This window comes from Hylobates moloch, unplaced genomic scaffold (genome assembly GCF_009828535.3).
Source record: "Hylobates moloch isolate HMO894 unplaced genomic scaffold, HMol_V3 SCAFFOLD_47, whole genome shotgun sequence".
In the NCBI taxonomy this organism is placed as follows: Eukaryota; Metazoa; Chordata; class Mammalia; order Primates; family Hylobatidae; genus Hylobates; species Hylobates moloch.
In genome coordinates, this window is record NW_026652322.1 from 803,300 (window position 1) to 821,456 (window position 18,157).

General features: G+C 44.7%; 1 protein-coding gene across 2 annotated transcripts in view; it reads right to left on the reverse strand.

The window, feature by feature from the left end:
• The window catches only part of LOC116463644 (CREB-regulated transcription coactivator 3), a 116,160-nt gene that overhangs the window by 36,258 nt on the left and 61,745 nt on the right, over nt 1–18,157 (reverse strand). For both annotated transcript variants that reach the window (XM_032146820.2, XM_032146819.2), the window contains exons 3-6: nt 14,575–14,694; nt 6,230–6,291; nt 4,209–4,271; nt 1,180–1,280 (exon numbers count right to left, since the gene is read on the reverse strand). In XM_032146820.2, the coding sequence (XP_032002711.1) occupies nt 1,180–1,280; nt 4,209–4,271; nt 6,230–6,291; nt 14,575–14,694 (346 nt within the window). The remainder of the gene's footprint in view (nt 1–1,179; nt 1,281–4,208; nt 4,272–6,229; nt 6,292–14,574; nt 14,695–18,157) is intronic.

Below are 18,157 nucleotides of genomic sequence, written 5' to 3' on the forward strand. Positions count from 1 at the left end.
TGTTGACATAAAAAAGCAGCCAAGCATTGCAGGTGCTAAGAGAGCAGTCTGGGATGTTAGAAGGACACAGTAACTCTGAGCTGAGAGGGAGGAAGGCCAAGGATGGCTCCACAGACGTGAGGACACACACGAGCTGAGGCTTACGGATGGAGAGGGTGCTGGCCAGGAAGGCCAGGAGTGAGTGAGAGAGGAAGAGACAGAACAGGAAGAAACACCAGTAGAACCCAAAGTGGTTTGCATGGCTACCTTGGGTGTGAGGCAGGGGAGCAGAGAGAAAAGAGAGAGAGGCAGACAGGAGCCAGGCCTTGGGGCTCATGTCATTCCAAAGAAGATCTGGGCTCTTTCTCCTGAAGGTGAGGGGTGGCATTGAGGATTTTCAGAGGGAGAGCAAGATGACCAGGTTTGGGTTCGCTCTGGAAGCAGAGCTGTGAGATGGCATGAGTGGGCCTCTTCCCCACTCCGGGTTACTCCTGGCCTCTCTCCATCCCCTTACTCACACTGGCCAGGGGGCAACTGAGCAGGTGATGCACAGTTCCAGCCCGACCTCCTCTTCCCCTTCTCAAGAGCATGCTTTGCCTCAGGCAGCAGGCCTCTGCTCCACCCTTCCCTCCCCCAGGCTTGCCTGACCCCTCCTCCCAGGGGACCACACTGGCCAGTGCTGCCAGCCACTCAGGGGGAGTCAGCCTCATGCTGGGGTTCAGTCTCAACAGGCCCACCGACCTACAGAGACAGTCACTTCCTCCAACCTGGTCTTATTAGTAATAAAGGTGATATCTAGCTCTGTCTGTCACTTCTAGTTTTATTTCTCAGTTTGTTCAGATCCTGGGTGGGGAAAGAGGTCTCTTGGGGAACCTAACATAAAACTGGATTGAAGGGATGTGAGACTGGAAATCAGGAGACCAGTTAGGAAATTATTAGAAGATGATGGGTGCCCAGAAGAGGGCCAAGAGACACCAACAGGGAGAGCGTGCTGTGGGGGAAGCAGGGCAGAGGCAGGGGACCCCGAGAGCTCCATCCATCCTGACTGCATCACGGACACACACACTTCCCTGCCACGAGCTGCCTCTCTAAGACCACTGAACCGGGAAGTGCAAACACCACTTCAGCTTCTCTCTCCCTTGGGCCCTAGGACAGAATGAGCAAGCACAGCTGCTGTCAGCAGTGGCCTGTGTGTCTTACCCATGTATGGGGCAGGCCAGGCCGACTGGCCCCCTCCTCCATAGGGGTCCTGGGGCTTGGTGCTCAGAGCACTCGTGTGAAGAGCAGAATCAGAATTGGTCCTAAGGAGGGGGGAGGAGAGAGTCTGGCTGAAAATCCGTTTTCCTTAGTGAAAATGCAATAGTCTTTGTTGAATATTACCAACAGGAAAAAAGGCAAGAATAACTGATTTATGATCAACCATCAAATAAGGGGTTAGGACCTACCTGAAGTTCTTTATATCAATTAACAGCCTCTGAGGATCGCCCACACTCCAGAATATTTTAACTTAGACTCATATAGCCTTATATGCTGAAGCTGATGGCATGGCAATCAAGTTCAACAAGGTGGGCCTCAGATTCATGGCTTCCATCTAAGAGCTTCCTATTCTTCCCAGCTTGGAAGCTGGCTGTGGCCAGTTTAGCCTGTGGCTGCACTAGGTTTTCTCTACCTGAGAGTAGCTGTTTCTAAGTAAAGGATCACTTAGAGCAGTGGTTTGCAAAACCCTTCCAGGGAGAAGGTAAGGTCAAGACTATTCTCAAAATGATAGTAAAGTGTCCTGTTTTTTCACTCTTGCTCTCTCCCAAGCACGGTGGGCTTCCCCAGCGGCCACGTGAGGTGTGATGCCCCCACCGCTGAGCGCAGGCGCAGACAACCCAGCTGCCTCGGAGGGATTTGTAAAAGGTGAACGTTGCCACTATTTTCAATACTTTTTTTGTGTTTCTTTTCAAAAAGATATAATTTATGTTAACATGTAATGGGCTTATTATTTTTTTAATTCACTAGTATCTTTAAAAAATCTATTTAATTTCTAATATCAATAGTTATTCTCACATAAACAAATACTCTTTGAGGGCCTCAATTTTTTTTATTTTATTATTATTTTTTTGAGACAGAGTCTCGCTCTGTTGCCCAGGCTGGAGTGCAGTGGTGCAATCTTGGCTCATTGCAACCTCCACCTCCCATGTTCAAGAAATTCTTCTCCCTCAGCCTCCTGCATAGCTGGGATTATAGACGTGCATCACCATGCCCAGCTAACTTTTGTATTTTTAGTAGAGACGGGGTTTCACCATGTTGGCCAGGCTGGTCTCGAACTCCCGACCTCAGATGATCCACCTGCCTCAGCCTCCCAAAGTGCTGGGATTACAGGCATGAGCCACTGTGCCTGGCCTATTTTTTTATTTTATTTTATATTTTATTAGTATTACTTTTTGAGATGGAATTTCACTCTTGTCGCCCAGGCTGCAGTGCAGTGGTGCTCACTGCGACCTCCGCCTCCCCGGTGCAAGCGATTCTCCCGCCTCAGCCTTTCAAGTAGCTGGGATTACAGGCACCTGCTATCACGCCTGGCTAATTTCTGTATTTTTAGTAGAGACGGTGTTTCACCATGTTGGCCAGGTTGTTCTTGAACTCCTGACCTCAGGTGATTCGCCTGCCTCGGCCTCCCAAAGTGCTGGGATTACAGGCATGAGCCACTGCGCCAGGCCTCCATGTTTTTTAAGACTGTAAAGTGGTCCTAAGAGAAAATGTGGGAGCCACTAATGTATAGCAAATTTCTGAAATTCTCCCAGATAGCTTCAGTGTCTACGCAGCTTTGGTTGCAAGAGATGATTATTTATCTCATCATAAGGTGAAACTGTCAGCCATAAAAAGGACTGGTAAGCAACTTCATTAGCCTACAGTGCTTCTTTGTGGTTCACTCCAGTGACAGCCTCAGGTGGCTATGAAGCCATGTGGCTTCAGAGAAGGGAAGAGGCAGACAAGGGCAGAACCCATAGTGCAACAGTAGGAGCATGGCCGCTGAGATCAGAGACCTGGGTTCAGATTCCAGCCTCTTTACAGATTCAAAGAGACTCGAGAGAATATCAAACGAATGCAGAGCCAACTGGGAAAATCTAAATACGGACCAGGCATTAAATTATATTAAGGAGTTATTTTTAATTGTGTTAAGTGTAAGAGCGGCATTGTGGTAATGTCCTTTAAAAAAGGTTCTCGTCGGCCTCACACTGCTGGAGACATTTCCAAGTACAGTACTATACTAGCCAATCATGGGATTGGGGTGGGAGGTAGGTATGGAGAGACTGGCAGAATGCTGATAATGAGTGAAGCTGAGGATGGGCACCACAGGCCTTTTATAACACTTCTGTTTGAGTATATTTAAAATTTTGCACCATTCATCAGGTTTCTTTTTTATTTTGAGACAGCATCTCTCTGTTGCCCAGGCTGGAGTGCAATGGCGCAAACATGGCTCACTGCAGCCTCAACCTCCTTGGGCTTAAGTGATCCTCCCCACCTCAGCCTCCTGAGTAGCTGGAACCACAGGCACATGCCACCATGCCTTTTTTTTTTTTCATAGAGACAGAGTCTCACCATCTTGCCCAGGCTGGCCTCAAACTGCTGGGCTCACGCGATCCTCTGGCCTCAGCCTCCCAAAGTGTTGGGACTACAGGTGTGACCCACTGTGCTCAGCTGCTTTTTTTTTTTTTTTCTAATCCTAGTCCTTCACCTATTAGCTACGGCCCTTAAACAAGTCACTTAACCTTTTAGAACAGAAAATAATACTCATTCTTGTAGGGTGTTGTCAGGATTGAAAAAAAAATGACTGAGGTAGAACTCTTCCTCCTGGAGTCTGGCCCAAAGTGATCATGATAATAGCTGATGTTTCTTCAGCACGTATGCTTCCCAGGTATGATCTTATTCAACCCTCACAACCAACCCATGATCTAGGTAGCATTATCTCCATTTTTCAAATGAGTAAACTGAGGCAATCAGAAGTTTAAAAATCTGCTCAAGGTCATACAGCAAGACGCAAACCCTGGTAGTCTCATCCCAGACCTCATGTGCTCTATACTTTCCCCTGTAGACACTCAAAAAATGGTGGGTTTTGTTTTGAACACATCATATCAACACAGCTTACATAAACACACTCTGGCAACTGGATGCTATATAAAAAATATCAGGACGGTTAAATTGCTTTAAAATCTACTCCTACCAGGAAACAACCCATGTACCTGTTAAGTGCAGATGTCAGCCTGAACCCAGGATGCTTTTCATCTTTCCAAGGAGGCTGCTGCCTTTAAAAACCAGAACAACATAAAAGGAAAAGAAGTCAATCCACAGACAGCAAAGGAGGGCCTCAGCACTTGCATTTGAGAAGTGGCTCTTCTACTCACCTCGCTCTGCAAGAGTCACTTAAAAATACCCCACACCTGGCTCATTTTGCTCATCATTGTTAAAATGAGGTAAGACTCCATGATCCTTCCAGTCCTGTGATCTCTGATTTCCAGTATAAAAACTACTACAAACCCATAAGGAACAGGATTAGCTAGCTGGGCAGATGAGGAGTTCAGTGTGCATGTAGGGGGTGCCGTGGCAATCTTGGATGCAAAAATTTTGCATTCCCCTACCAATGGCCATGAAGAGGAATAGAATTGTTACAGTTGCCCAGGGTATGAAAATATTAAGTCTAACCAATCCTGGTGCTCTGAAAAGCAGAAGACATTTCTTGGATACATAAAAGAAAAATATAAGTTTGGAGATGACTTTTACTGATGTAACAAAATGTTGTATTTATTCTACAACCCTGGATCCCAAGATTCTTGAGGGCAGCTGAAACCTACCTGAGGTGGGGACCCACTGTTACCCATCTTTATTTCCTTTCCCAGATCCAGACTACATTATACACAGGAAGTGCTCAGTCAGTATTTGCCCAGAGAATGGATGGAGAGTAGACTTCAATCCGGAGAGCTAAATATTTTTGATACACACATTTTAAATGCCTCCTAAATCTGATTTGGTGATCTGAAAATGGTACTAGGCACACAACAGATGCAGCAGGGGCTTTTTTTCAGTTAATTCTATTTTCTGTTACCCTCTGTATTGGGTACAAAAATACTCAAAGAGACCTTAAATCAAATACACTGTGCAAATTACCATTTTAAGAGTCTTTTGTCCTTTTCAGCAGCTAAGACACTCTGAGAAAAGATGCTTATTTTTCTTTTTTTTTTGAGACACAGTCTCGCTCTGTCACCCAGGCTGGAGTGCAGTGGAGTGATCTCGGCTCACTGCAAGCTCCGCCTCCTGGCTTCACACCATTCTCCTGCCTCAGCCTCACAAGTAGCTGGGACTACAGGCGCCCGCCACCACGCCCGGATAATTTTTTGTATTTTTAGTAGAGACGGGGTTTCACCGTGTTAGCGAGGATGGTCTTGATCTCCTGACCTTGTGATCTGCCCATCTTGGCCTCCCAAAGTGCTGGGATTACAGGCGTGAGCCACCACGCCGGGCCAAGATGCTTATTCTTCTAAGTCTCAAACGTAAGAATGCCATATCTGAGTATTCTGCTGGTAAATATATTCCAAATGTGTTTCTATTTGGTTTTAAATATGAAGATCTAGATTTCTTTAAATAACTTTTCATTTTAGACTTTTATATAAGCCTATCATTGGAAATGCTTAGGTGTTTGGTTTTTTGTTTTTTGAGATGGAGTCTCACTCTTTTACCAGGCTGGAGTGTTGTGGCGTGATCTCAGCTCACTGCAACCTCTGACTCTCTGGTTAAAGCAATTCTCCTGCTTCAGCCTCCCAAGTAGCTGGGATTACAGGCATGTGCTGTCATGCCCAGCTAATTTTTGTATTTTTAGTAGAGACGGGGTTTCATCATGTTGGCCATGATGCTCTCAATCTCCTGACCTCGCAATCTGCCCGACTCGGCCTCCCAAAGTACTGGGATTACAGGCATGAGCCACTATGCCCGGCCAATAAGGTGTTTTGTTTTGTTTTTTTAAGAGATGGCATCTTGCTATGCTGCTCAGGCTGGAGTGTAGTAGCTATTCACAGGCCCCATCATCGCACACTACAGCCTCAAAACTCCTGGTCTCAAGTGATCCTCCCACTGAAATTAAATGTTATAAGAGAACACAGGATTCTATGCTTTATATTAGAAATTTCTAAACAACATTCAAAGCGGATAAAGTGAAATTATCTAAAAATAACACATGCCCATCATATCTTTTAAAGTATGCCTTGCTTACCTTGGCCAACTCTCATCCAGAGGCTGTGAGGAATAATTGGCTCCAAAAGCACTACCATCAAAGTAGAATTTTTAATAAAGGAAAAATAAAAATTAATGGAAACTTGAAGCAGAATTAACAAGGTGGACTCACGGAGAGTTAAACAACTGAGTTTTTGGCTCTTTATCCCTGTACCTGACAGCTCTTCCTTCATGCTTTCTCTTACCACCCTCCTCCAGGACAGTCTATTCTGCTGTCTTTTAACCAGTGTTTTCTTTGCATGATTCTTTGTGGGGTGTTTATTATTTTTTGCCTGCCCGGCACCTTTTGTTTTCAGGAACTATCTCCATTCTCGCTCCAAATCTGGTAACACTGCCATTCCCTCTGTGCCACATGTGAGGGACCCAGGCCCAGGATTCTAGTCTAGCTACTTCACACCCTGGAAACAGTGTTTGGCTCAGGGATCGGCTCACGACGCAAACAGAACCAAGGAGAGTGCTTTAGAGTGGAAAATAAGAGTGCCCCAGTAGGGCTGGTGAGCTCGAGGGCCGTCTGAACCTGGGGTCTCCCCTTGGAGAAAGCCTATCTGTTATGCCTGAAGTCATCTCAGAAGTGGTACCACAGAGGTAGGTCTCAATGACATTGTATGACCCCTTGGATCTAGCCAGCCCTTGGGCTTCCAGTGACACATGCCAATACATTTTCTTTTTTTAAGGTAAGGTGGGTTCCTGGTATGTATGTATGTATATATGTATGTATGTATGTATGTATGTATGTATTTTTTGAGACAGAGTTTCACTCTTTTTTTTTGCCCAGGCTGGAGTGCAATGGTGCGATCTCGGCTCACTGCAACCTCCACCTCCCGGGTTCAAGCAATTCTCCTGCCTCAGCCTCCCGAGTAGCTGGGATTACAGGCATGCATCACCACGCCCAGCTAATTTTGTATTTTTTTTAGTAGAGACAGGGTTTCTCCATGTTGGCCAGGCTGGTCTCGAACTCCTGACCTCAGGTGATCCACCAGCCTCGGCCTCCCAAAGTGCTGGGATTACAGGCGTGAGCCACTGCACCTGGCCGTTCCTGGTATTTATAACCAAAAAAGAGGCGCATTAGATGTGTGAAGAAAGGTAAACTTTCCAGTGTTGTTGGGGGCACTGTCTTATCAATCTTGTGTTGTTCACTGAGTCTAGCATGCCTTGGAGCATATTCTGGACGCATGGAGACACAAATGGGATGCTGCACTACACACTGAGCTGTTTTAATTCATTTAGTTAATTGTTTCCACACAATAGCCTTCTGAAGACATTGTTAATCATATTATTCTGCTAAGAAATCTTCAATGATTTTGTTCAGCCTAAAAGGCAAAATCAAAACTTACTGGCTTAGTAATTGTGGTACTCCACAATTTGGGGACAATGGTCTCTTCTGCTCGTCTTCCCTCCAGCTGTCTGAGTTCCACAAACACAGCCTGTATTTTCCTGCCCCTCTGCCTTTGCTAATGTCATTTCCCCTTTCTTTCCTCCTACGTGGAACGTTGCCTCCTTATCACTCACCCAAACCAAGCCCATTCCTTTTGTCTCCTGGATCACTGATTGGATTAAATATACATTTGGCAGTTACCAATAATACTTTTCATCCCAAACCTTTATTTCTTAAGGTGGAAATAATAAAGAAGATACAAGCTACACATTAAGACAGAAATTTGAAAACAGATATCTAAGCACCTACTGTGTGCCAGGCCTGTGCTGAGTTCACACTTTATTTAATCTCAGTCCTGGGAGGCAGATATTTTCCCCATTTTACAGCTGAAGAAACTGAGGCTCAGTTCTAGAAGAGCTGAGAAATCCAAGATCAGATAGCACATCTGGTGGATCAGGGGTCAAACCCACAACTCACTGACACCAAAGCCTGAGAGCCCTCCGCTAAGCTATGCTGCCTCTCAGGAAACAGTGAACTATGCCAAATGCCCCCAGAAAATAAAATAAAACAGATAATTTCCAAAGAGAGACATTTCTTCAACATTCACTATTAGGCTTAACGTACATGAAGTACAGATGAGGCGACACCACAGTAGGAGGCAGGACAGGAAAAGGTGATAAATAGGAAGGCCCGTGAGAGACAAAACCTGTCAGTATTTCTGTTGGCAAAGCCATTAGGGAGGAAACAGTGAGCCTCAGAACCTATGGTTATCTGCCTTTCTCTTTTCTGCAGATTTGATGAATCTCTGTTCAGAAACGCTTCATTTCAGGAAGTAGAAGTTTACCATTTTTCTCAGTACACTGCCATCTTTAAACTCAATACCTCTGATTTCATAGTACTGATAATACAAATTAGAATGCAGTGGTGTATGATCAAACGTTGGTGATTTCAATGTTGAGGTGTAAGTTAGCATTTTAACCTTCCTGATATTAACAACGTGAAAATATAGTAAATTCCTGGAAATTTTTAATATAGTTAGATTGAGGCATCAAAAGCTGAAAGATGCGACCTCTAAGCTCTCTTAATTTTTACTCTCATCTAATTTGGTGGATATTTGAAAACCCAAGAGAACTACTCATGTTATACGCTTACAGTTAATGCAAGGAAAATCTAGAAAAAGTTTATTTGTTCTTTGGAAAATTTCAGAAAACTCCATTCAGGTGGCTTTAAACTACTCCACAACATGGACATGCCATAAGTAACAACCTCGAGACAAAGGAAACACTCTTATTTATAAACTTGAATTTACCATTTACTCAAGAAACATTTCTGGCATCCCTGCCAGGTGCTGGCGTGCCAGAGGAAGGGCAGCACAGGCCACAGGGCTTTTAACAACCACATCAGCGCCTCCTCCATTGCTTCCTTAATTAAGCTTAGTGAAGGCTTTGCCTCAAAGAAGATTTCCACATTAAAAAAGGAAGGTGGGGAGGAGGGATAATGAAAAAGATAAATAAAGAAGAGGTGGCTGCAATGGATGGAAACAAAAATTAAAGTTTAAAAAAAAATCCCCACGCTCACATGGATCTTTTCTCATCCATCTGTGCACTCCTTTCCGCCCCTTTGCCTTCCATCCTGATGTTCCCTGGGGTCCTGTGGCCTCGCAGCCTCAGGCCACACCTGCCTGCATTGCTCTCAGAGGTAAAGGATGCTTGCTCTCAGGATCACTGGGCACCAGGTAGTGTGAGCAGGTGGAGGGGGTGGCGGGAGCCTCCGGGCACAGGGGCTTTAGGAGGCACTTCCTAAGAGCCTCAGGGCCAGTGTCCGTCTTCTTGGTGGAGAGCCCCTGTCCTCCATGCTCGCCTTGGCCAATCCCATCCTTCCCTCGGCCCCACTGTCACCCACAGTCCAGTAACTCATAAATCCGTACTTCCAGCTCCCAACAGTTCTTTTGTGAACTCCAAGTGCATACTTTCAACTGCCTGTTCAAGTTCTCTGCCAAAAGTACCCAAGACAGCTCAAATTCTACCAAAAATCCAACCAATCACTGTCCCCTTAATCTGTTCCTCTTCTTATAGTCCCTCTTATTTAGTGAGGCCACTGTCCACCAAGACACTGAGGTTAGGATCTCAGAGTCATCCCAGTCTGTTCTCTCTCTGCCCAAGCCTCTGCAGTTCTGTGCAGGAAAATCTTCCTCCTCGAGTTACTGCCTCAATCCATCAACACAGGGACTGCTGTTCCTCTCAACCTGTGGAGTGTTAGAGGAACAGTTCTTACTCTTCCCCAAAGGAAGGGGAGCAGCTCTTCTGCTGATAAGAGAGGCCATCGGTTGGCCCGTTTACCAGTGGGTGGGGTTACTGAGCCACAGAAGCTGAAAACAAGACCTGCCCTGTCCCTTTCTTTGTGCTGCTTGACCTGCGGCTGGGTGAGCAGGCCCAGGGTTCCCTTCCCTTGGCTTCCCGTCCCTATGCGGTCAGTGTACCTGGGCAGGGCTCAGGAACTGCCTTGTCGGGGCAGCCTGGAAGCCAGTCATTTCTCTCCTGCTCTGGAACTCTGTGTTCTGCCAGTGACACAGTTTGTGGGGCAGGCCTGAGACCTTCCATGTAGCTGGTGGGGTAAGTGGACTCGGAGTCTGGTTAACAGAACCCACCTACCAAGACAAGTTTCAGGGTCAGATTTAATGTAGAAAACTGGCCACAATTTGGCTCCTTCCTGATTTCTCAGCCATGTGTTTATTGTCATTCTACTTCCTTTTGTCCCTTTACCTCTAACTACGTCCCACTAGAAGACATCTTAAAGTGAAACTTTAAGGGAGGATATGAGTGGCATCTTTTTGAGTCCTTGCATTTATAAGAACATCCTGTTTCCCTCAGCAAATGAGAGGCAAACAGGTTGCATGTGGTATTGTGAAGTCAGAATATTTCCCCCTTAGAATTCTGAAGACCAATGTTTCCTTGTCCTTCAAGATAAGACGGGTGGTTAGGTAAAAGTTGGATTTTGTGATCACTTAAGTTTTGGAAATTCTGGGTTAAAGATAAGAAGTTTCTTAACTGCAGGACTTTTCAGAGCCCTGATATATACGGTCAGGCTCCAAGAGGTGATACAGAGTGTGGTGTTTCTCAAATGTAATAGGCCATGCATTTCAAAGAAACAGTGTCCTATAAACCAATGTCCTCACATTTTCATCTCATTATGATGAAAAGAATCAAAGCAAGGCCTAGCTCAGAGAGGAGAATCATTCCTAACTCTGGTAGGTCTTAGGCATCTCTTCATGACCCTTCACGCTGGTGAACTCTTGACTTCCTTTAGAGGAAGCCATTTTCCACGTTTCTTCAGCATGTCTCCTTCTTTCTCAGTGTGTTACCCACAAGTCTGAGAAAATATTTGCTATAAATTTATGTTAATAGTTCAGAAGTTCAGCGATGGTGTTTGGACACGGCATGTCCGCCACCCTTGAGGAGTGGGATTAAGAAGGGCTGCTACAGACTGCGCAGCTGCAGAAGGGCAGAAGAGCTTCCATTCCAAGTGCCTGAGCCCAGGCCCCCAGCCAGGAGCAAGCCCTGGCAGTGCCTCTCCTCTGCCTGTGTGGGGCTAGGCCAGGGCCCAGCTGCAGCTGTGCCTTGGTTTTGTGTGGCCGCCCATGCCAAGGGCAAAGCCCACTCCAGAAGGAATCTCCTGTGCCAGAGCTCTGTGTGCTGTGGCTGCCCACTCTGAGAGGAAGCCAGAATATTTGTTAAACAATGTTCATTTTATTTGAGATCACCCTATCATAGGAGTGAACCCTTAAAACCCTTGTCTAAACCAGTTTGTCTTAAATAACACCCAAGCCAAGAAACAGCTATAATAAGATAATTCTGATTTTTTCCTTTTGTTCTACAAAGATTCAAACCAGTGTTTTATACTTTCAAATGAAGAAACTTCATTAAAAAAGTCGTAGACAAATGTGCAAGGCCACAATTTTAAGCAGATTATTTCACAACCAACAGAATGCAGGTCGTGAAAGCAAAGACGGAATCACAGCCGTCCTCCTCCAAGTTCCCTGGAATAGATTAACACCAAAATAAAATCATCCCATTTCACGGACCATTGATTCCTCAAAAGAGACTGGGCTAAAGAACTTTCTTTGCATCAACTGATGTCCAGTCCCAGGACCCCAGTTTAGGGGCTTAGGAGACCACAAAGACATGGCTCATGATCAGTGAATCTGACTCATACTGTCTAACAACTTTAATTTCTCTGCATACTAACTTGGTTTTTGTTTCTCCTTCCTTTAGGAGTTAACTAGCTTTGCTTATGCTCTCAAGTTGATCCATACAGTGCCAGATTATACCCAATCATAAGAGATAGAGTCCCCTGAACACAAGAAGTCATCTCCCTTTCTGGGACTTTGCACCACATTCTCTTCCCTCTGCCTGGAACATACCTCCCAACTGCTTTACTCTCTTAAATCTCACTCATTACCATCTAAAGCCATTTTCCTTTATTATTGCCTGTTTGCTGTCATCTCCCACAGGACCGTAAACTCAAGAAAGCAGGACGTATGTCTGCCTTATTCATCACTGGGTCCCCAGTGCTTAGAACAGCACCCGGCACAGAGATGGGGCTCTGTAAAGATCTGCTGAATGAACACTTTATCCTCTTCTTATCCTTCAAGCCTCAGATTTTCCCCTAGGATGTCTTCTTCGTTTCCCCAGACTGGTTCAAGCTGCACCTCCGACGTGCTCCCACAGGCCCTGAGCTGCCTCCCTGCAGACGCCATACCTGCCGTGGCTGCTTGTTTGCTGAGTAGCCTCTCCCACTGAACCCTGGGCAACTTGAGGTCAGGGACCATGCTGTTTACTGTTATAGTGAACTAAAATGTCTAAAACGGTGTCTGACCACTAGCACATACTTAACAATTTTTATAAGTGAATAAACATTCTCCTCTTTTTTCTTCGATTCCCTCCTCTATTTTGGTTAGTAAAGCTATATGCATGCTGATACATTTAGACTGTACTTCAAAAGTATCTGAGATAGCCACATATACATACACACATACATATATATAGCGTAATGTTTAATCTAATATATAGAAATGAGAGCACTGACAAGAGAAAGAGGGAACTGAGAACTGAAAAAATATACATTGGTTTTTTGTTTTTTTTTTTTGAGACGGAGTCTCGCTCTGTTGCCCAGGCTGGAGTGCAGTGGCGCGATCTCGGTTCACTGCAAGTTCCACCTCCCGGGTTCACACCATTCTCCTGCCTCAGCCTGGGATTACAGATGCCTGCCACCAAGCCTGGCTAATTTTTTGTAATTTTAGTAGAGATGGGGTTTCACCACGTTAGCCAGGATGGTCTCAATCTCCTGACCTCGTGATCTGCCCACCTCGGCCTCCCAAAGTGCTGGGATTACAGGCATGAGCCACCGTACCCAGCCAAAAAAATATACATTGTTAAATCAAGCAAAGAAACACTCCAAGTCTTTTGCCTGAATATTCTTGGCAATTTGGACAATGGTTTGATGTACTACTCCATCCTGACGTGCAAATTTGCTGATGAATTGCCTCCGTTTCCTTTTGCCTTTTTCATTCAATGTCAAAGTTATCACACATTCCAGAATAGATTCTCAAGATCATTTATCATCTTTACTTTCCTTGATAACAGCCACATAATACGCAAAATCAGAAGTCAGTCCTTCTGTGGACCAAATGTGGTGTGTTACTGGGGGCGGGAGAAAGGGGAGAGAAAAACATTCCCTGGGGTCATTATCCTTGCTTCCAAATAGATTAAAAACTGCAAGAAGCTTGAAGGCAAGAAAAGTTGGGGTTTCCCTAGAGTGCCCCCACAACTCCTGGCTCCCTTGTACAAGGTCCTCATCACTGCGAGTGGTCGCAGGTGGCACAGGGAGGGTAGAGCACAGGCTGGGCCATCAGCTGGGCCTGGTCTGAATCCTGGGTTACTTCACCACACACTCAGTTTCCTCATCAGAAAATGAGGGTTAAAAAAATTAACGACTCAGTGAGTTTTTGAGGACTAAATGACACATAAATTGCCCAGCACAGCGCCTGGCATGGGTAGGTGCTCAGTAAACATGAGTGCCCTGCCCCCACTTCCTGGTTTCTAGGCTTGTGAAGCCAACTCTACCATCACTGCCAGGAATTCAGCTCTCCGCAGCAAGACCCACCCCGCCTTTCTTCTCCTTCCTCCACCCCTGCGCCCGAGTACTGAGAAGAATGAAGTGAGAGCACGGGCCCTCCTGGCACACTTCTGTGTCCTCTCCCAAAAAATCCAGCTCAGTTCTGTTCCCCAAAGCCTTCGGCACAATGTTGGTCACACAGCTGTACCCACCACTGCCGCCCCGTAAACAGCACTGATTAAATGAAACTGTCAAGTGAATTCACCATTTCCTTTCCTTTATATCTACTTAACAGCATAGAGTTTGGTGTGACTGTATATCACTGCATGAGATTTTCCTATATTCTAGGCTTATTTTAGTTATCACTTACTGAGTTTGAAACATCACAAATAGAAAATCATATGAAATTTTGTCTGTAAGTTCCAAAAGCAGGTCAGCAGATCAAAAGAAGTACAAATAAATCACATATCTCTATGTCCATTTTTGCTAGATAGACTAAGTCTCTCTAACCTGATTCAAAGTCAGGTTTAACTCTAACTTGGCCAATTTCTGGAGAAAATGCTCAGAACACCCTGCAATGGGACTGAATTACAGGTTGTTTTTGTTGTTATTTCATTAAACTGAACCTTAATGATGCTTTCATAAACACCTACAATGATGTTTCCAATGCTGACTGCAGAGATGTTTCTAGTTTCCAACTCATTTATTTGTATTGCCTCCTTTCATCAGATAAATGAAGATTTTGAGGCCAAAGGAGAATTGCAGGGAAGATAAATCCTGAAAACTTTTCAAACATTTCAGAATGCACACTCCCTTTGAAGAGTAAAAAAGGATATTTGTCGCCCTGGTTTGTCCCCAGACCTTCGGTGGAGGGGGTGGAAGCGGTTCCTGGATGGCCTCTCCACCAGCCCGTGATGGCGGGTTCCCCGAACATTATCAGCTTGGTGAAATGACGGCTGCAGAGAGAAGGGAAGAAGAGTTGGCCTCCAACCATGAAATTGACACTCACCCTCAAGAACAACTGATAACAACAGCAGATGAAAGGACTGATTTTACAGTTTTACTTATTATACATTAGTGGGCGTTGGGGTCAAGGTAAATAAAGCAGTATACGGAACTATTTCTTTATAATAACCATAAAATAATCACAATCTGTAGTGTGTTAAGAGGAAAGCTGAAAGAATAATAAAAGTTGTCATGCAATTGGGGGAGGAGAATCAGAAGACGGTGAATTCATATACTAAATCCCAGAAAACTAGAAAGGACACTTTGAAATGTAAAAGAGGTATATTAAAGAAAGAAACTGGCAAGCCATGAGGCACCTATTTGTTCTGCACGGTGTCTTTTTAAAATTTTTGATTGAATTCATAATGTTTGAAAATTCAGACTTGAGGATTCTAGGGAAAAGTCAGAATATTTTTTTTTTTTTTTGAGATGGAGTCTTGCTCTGTTGCCCAGGCTGGAGTGCAATGGTGTGATCTCAGCTCACTGCAACCTCCGCCTCCCAAGTTCAAAGGATTCTCCTGCCTCAGCCTCCCAAGTAGCTGGGATTACAGATGTGCGCCACCACGCCCAGCTAATTTTTGTATTTTTAGTAGAGACAGGGTTTCACCATGTTGGCCAGGCTGGTCTCAAACTCCTGACCTCAGGTGATCAGCCCGCCTCAGCCTCCCAAAGTGCTAGGATTACAGGCATATGAGCCACCGCGCCCAGCCATAAATCAAAATATCTTGGCCACAATGAACCACCACACCTCATCTCAAGCTGAAGTTGAGCATGGCTGCTCCCTGTAGATGGGACACCCACTCTCTTACTGTGAATCCTTACACACAAACCATTTCACTGACTCATCATTTTAGACATTCAGACTGTGTAACCCCTGAGTTAAAGAGGAAAAAAGGAATGCTATGTAAATACAAGTGGAAAACATACAAATCATCAGTCCCTAAATGGTACAAATGAAAGTAGAAACAGATTCTAGATAAATTCACGGTCAATAAATCCAAAATCCTTTTTAAAGAGATGCTTGGGGTACGTTCTTAACACTTTTGAGACTGGCATCACAAAGGGCAACCTTTTTGGTTGTCAAAAGCCAAATCCTAGGCTGGGCCAATAAATCTCACATAATGGGGCAACGTGTATACATTGTGCAATAGATGTGCTTGTGAAATATAGAAAACAGATTTTCTTCTCCCATCCCCTCCAGCATTAAGGAGTTACTGACAAAGAAAAATTGTATATATTTACACTGTACAACATGATGTTTTGATATATGTATACATAGCAAAATGATGAAATCAAGTTATTAACATATCCATCACCTCACATACTAATCATTTAAAACAGAGTTTTATGTCAATTGTCAGTTGAGTCACATATAAAATTGGTAGCTTACTGTGAAAGGAATCCTGTGACACAATATGTTTTTATAGGGGACTTCCTTCAGCTAAAAACTAAGTTTTCTTTGTTAAACATGGATTTTCTCATTTTGGATTTGGGAATTACCCTATTTCTCCCAAGTGGACTCATAAAATCTCTGAGCCAAATTAGTCTAACAGTTCCGATCTATTTTTATAATCCAAATCTATAAACTCACAAAATAAAGTTATCTTACCAAGGAAAAACTTCTGGGCTGGAAGAAAAACAGCCACTATGATATAGGGAAGCTAGATTTATCTCAGACAATGGAATACTCTATTCTAGAGAATAATATATTGAAATATCTGAAAAATAATGGGACAAACTGACATCAGGTGCTTCTTGGCAAGATGCAATGAGGACACAGGATCTCTTTTTTTTGAGACAGGGTCTCACTTCGTTGCCCAGGCTGGAGTGCAGTGGCACAATCTTGGCTCACTGCAACCTCCACTTCCCAGGCTCAGCCTCCTGAGTAGCTGGGACTACAGTGCATGCCAACATGCTGGCTAAATTTTTATTTTTTTGTAGAGACAAGGTCTCGCCATGTTGGCCAGACTGGTCTTGAACTCCTGACCTCAGGTTATCTACCCACCTTGGCCTCTCAAAGTGTTGGGATTACATGCCTGAGCCACTGCACAATTATTGCCAAACTGGGCTCCTGAAGGCCAGTCCAGAAGGTGGGGAGAAGGGTCTTTAGAAGGCGTTCCCAAAAGCAGAGAGTTCCTGAAATGTCTTTTAGACTTCCAATTAAATTTTCTAGCTGGGTGCAGTGGCTCCTGTCTAGAGTCCCAGCACTTTGGGAAGCGGAGGTGGGAGAATTGCTTGAGACCAGGAGTTTTGAGACCAGCCTGGGAAACACAGTAAGACCCTGTCTCTACAAAAAATACAAAAATTAGCTCTACAAACAAACAAATTAGCTAGGCATGGTGGTACATGCCTGCAGTCCCAGCACTTTGGGAGCATGAGGTGGGAGGACCACTTGAGGCCAGGAGTTCAAGACCAGCCTGGGTAACATTGCAAGCCCTCACTTCTACAAAAAAAATTAAAAAAAAAACAAAAAATAGTGGGCCGTGGTGGTGCCCACCTGTCATCCTAGCTACTGGGGAGGCTGAGGCAGGAGGATCACTTGAACCCAGGTGTTCGAGGCTGCAGTGAACTATGATCACACCACCGCACTCCAGCCTGGGCAACATAGCAAGACCTTGTCTCTAAAACAAAAAACAAAACAAAACAAAAGCTTATATTTTTGATTTAACAGCTGCCTCTTTTGCATTAACCCTGCTGCTGGCCCAAATCTTGTATTACTGCTGATATTCAGTTGTGGGGTGTTAATCTCTGCTTACATTTGATATTTTCTTCTTTTCCTCACTGTGGCCTAATCTCAACTCTCTGCCCCTGCAGTATCTGATCTTACTCCAAACTATATTTGGCTTAACCTTCTCAATTACTTCTCAAAGATCTGCCTTCCTCATCAAATGAACAGCCGTTCAGTCAGGGAAGCCAGAAACTGAAGGAGGTTTAAGGATGAAGTCTGCACTGGGTGCAGTGGCTCACACCTGTAATCCCAGCACTTCGGGAGGCTGAGGTAGGCGGATCGTTTGAGGTCAGGAATTTCAGACCTGCCTGGGCAACGTGGCAAAACCCCGCCTCTACTAAAAATATAAAAATTAGCCAGGCATGGTGGCACTAGAATCACTTGAACTCAGGCGGCAGAGGTTGCAGTGAGCCAAGATCATGCCACTGCACTCCAGCCTGGGTGACAAAGAAATACTACGTGCCACTCAAAAGGCCAAGCACTTCACTTTTTCTACTCCTTTTCAAGTTTTATCCATGTAAGTTCTTACATGGTTATATCTGCAGAGTACATACAGTATTTTCTTTTATTTATTATTATTATTTTTTTTGAGACGGAGTCTTGCTGTGTCACCCAGGCTGGAGTGAAGTGGTGTGATCTCGGCTCACTGCAGCCTCCACCTCCCTGGTTCAAGCAATTCCCCTGCC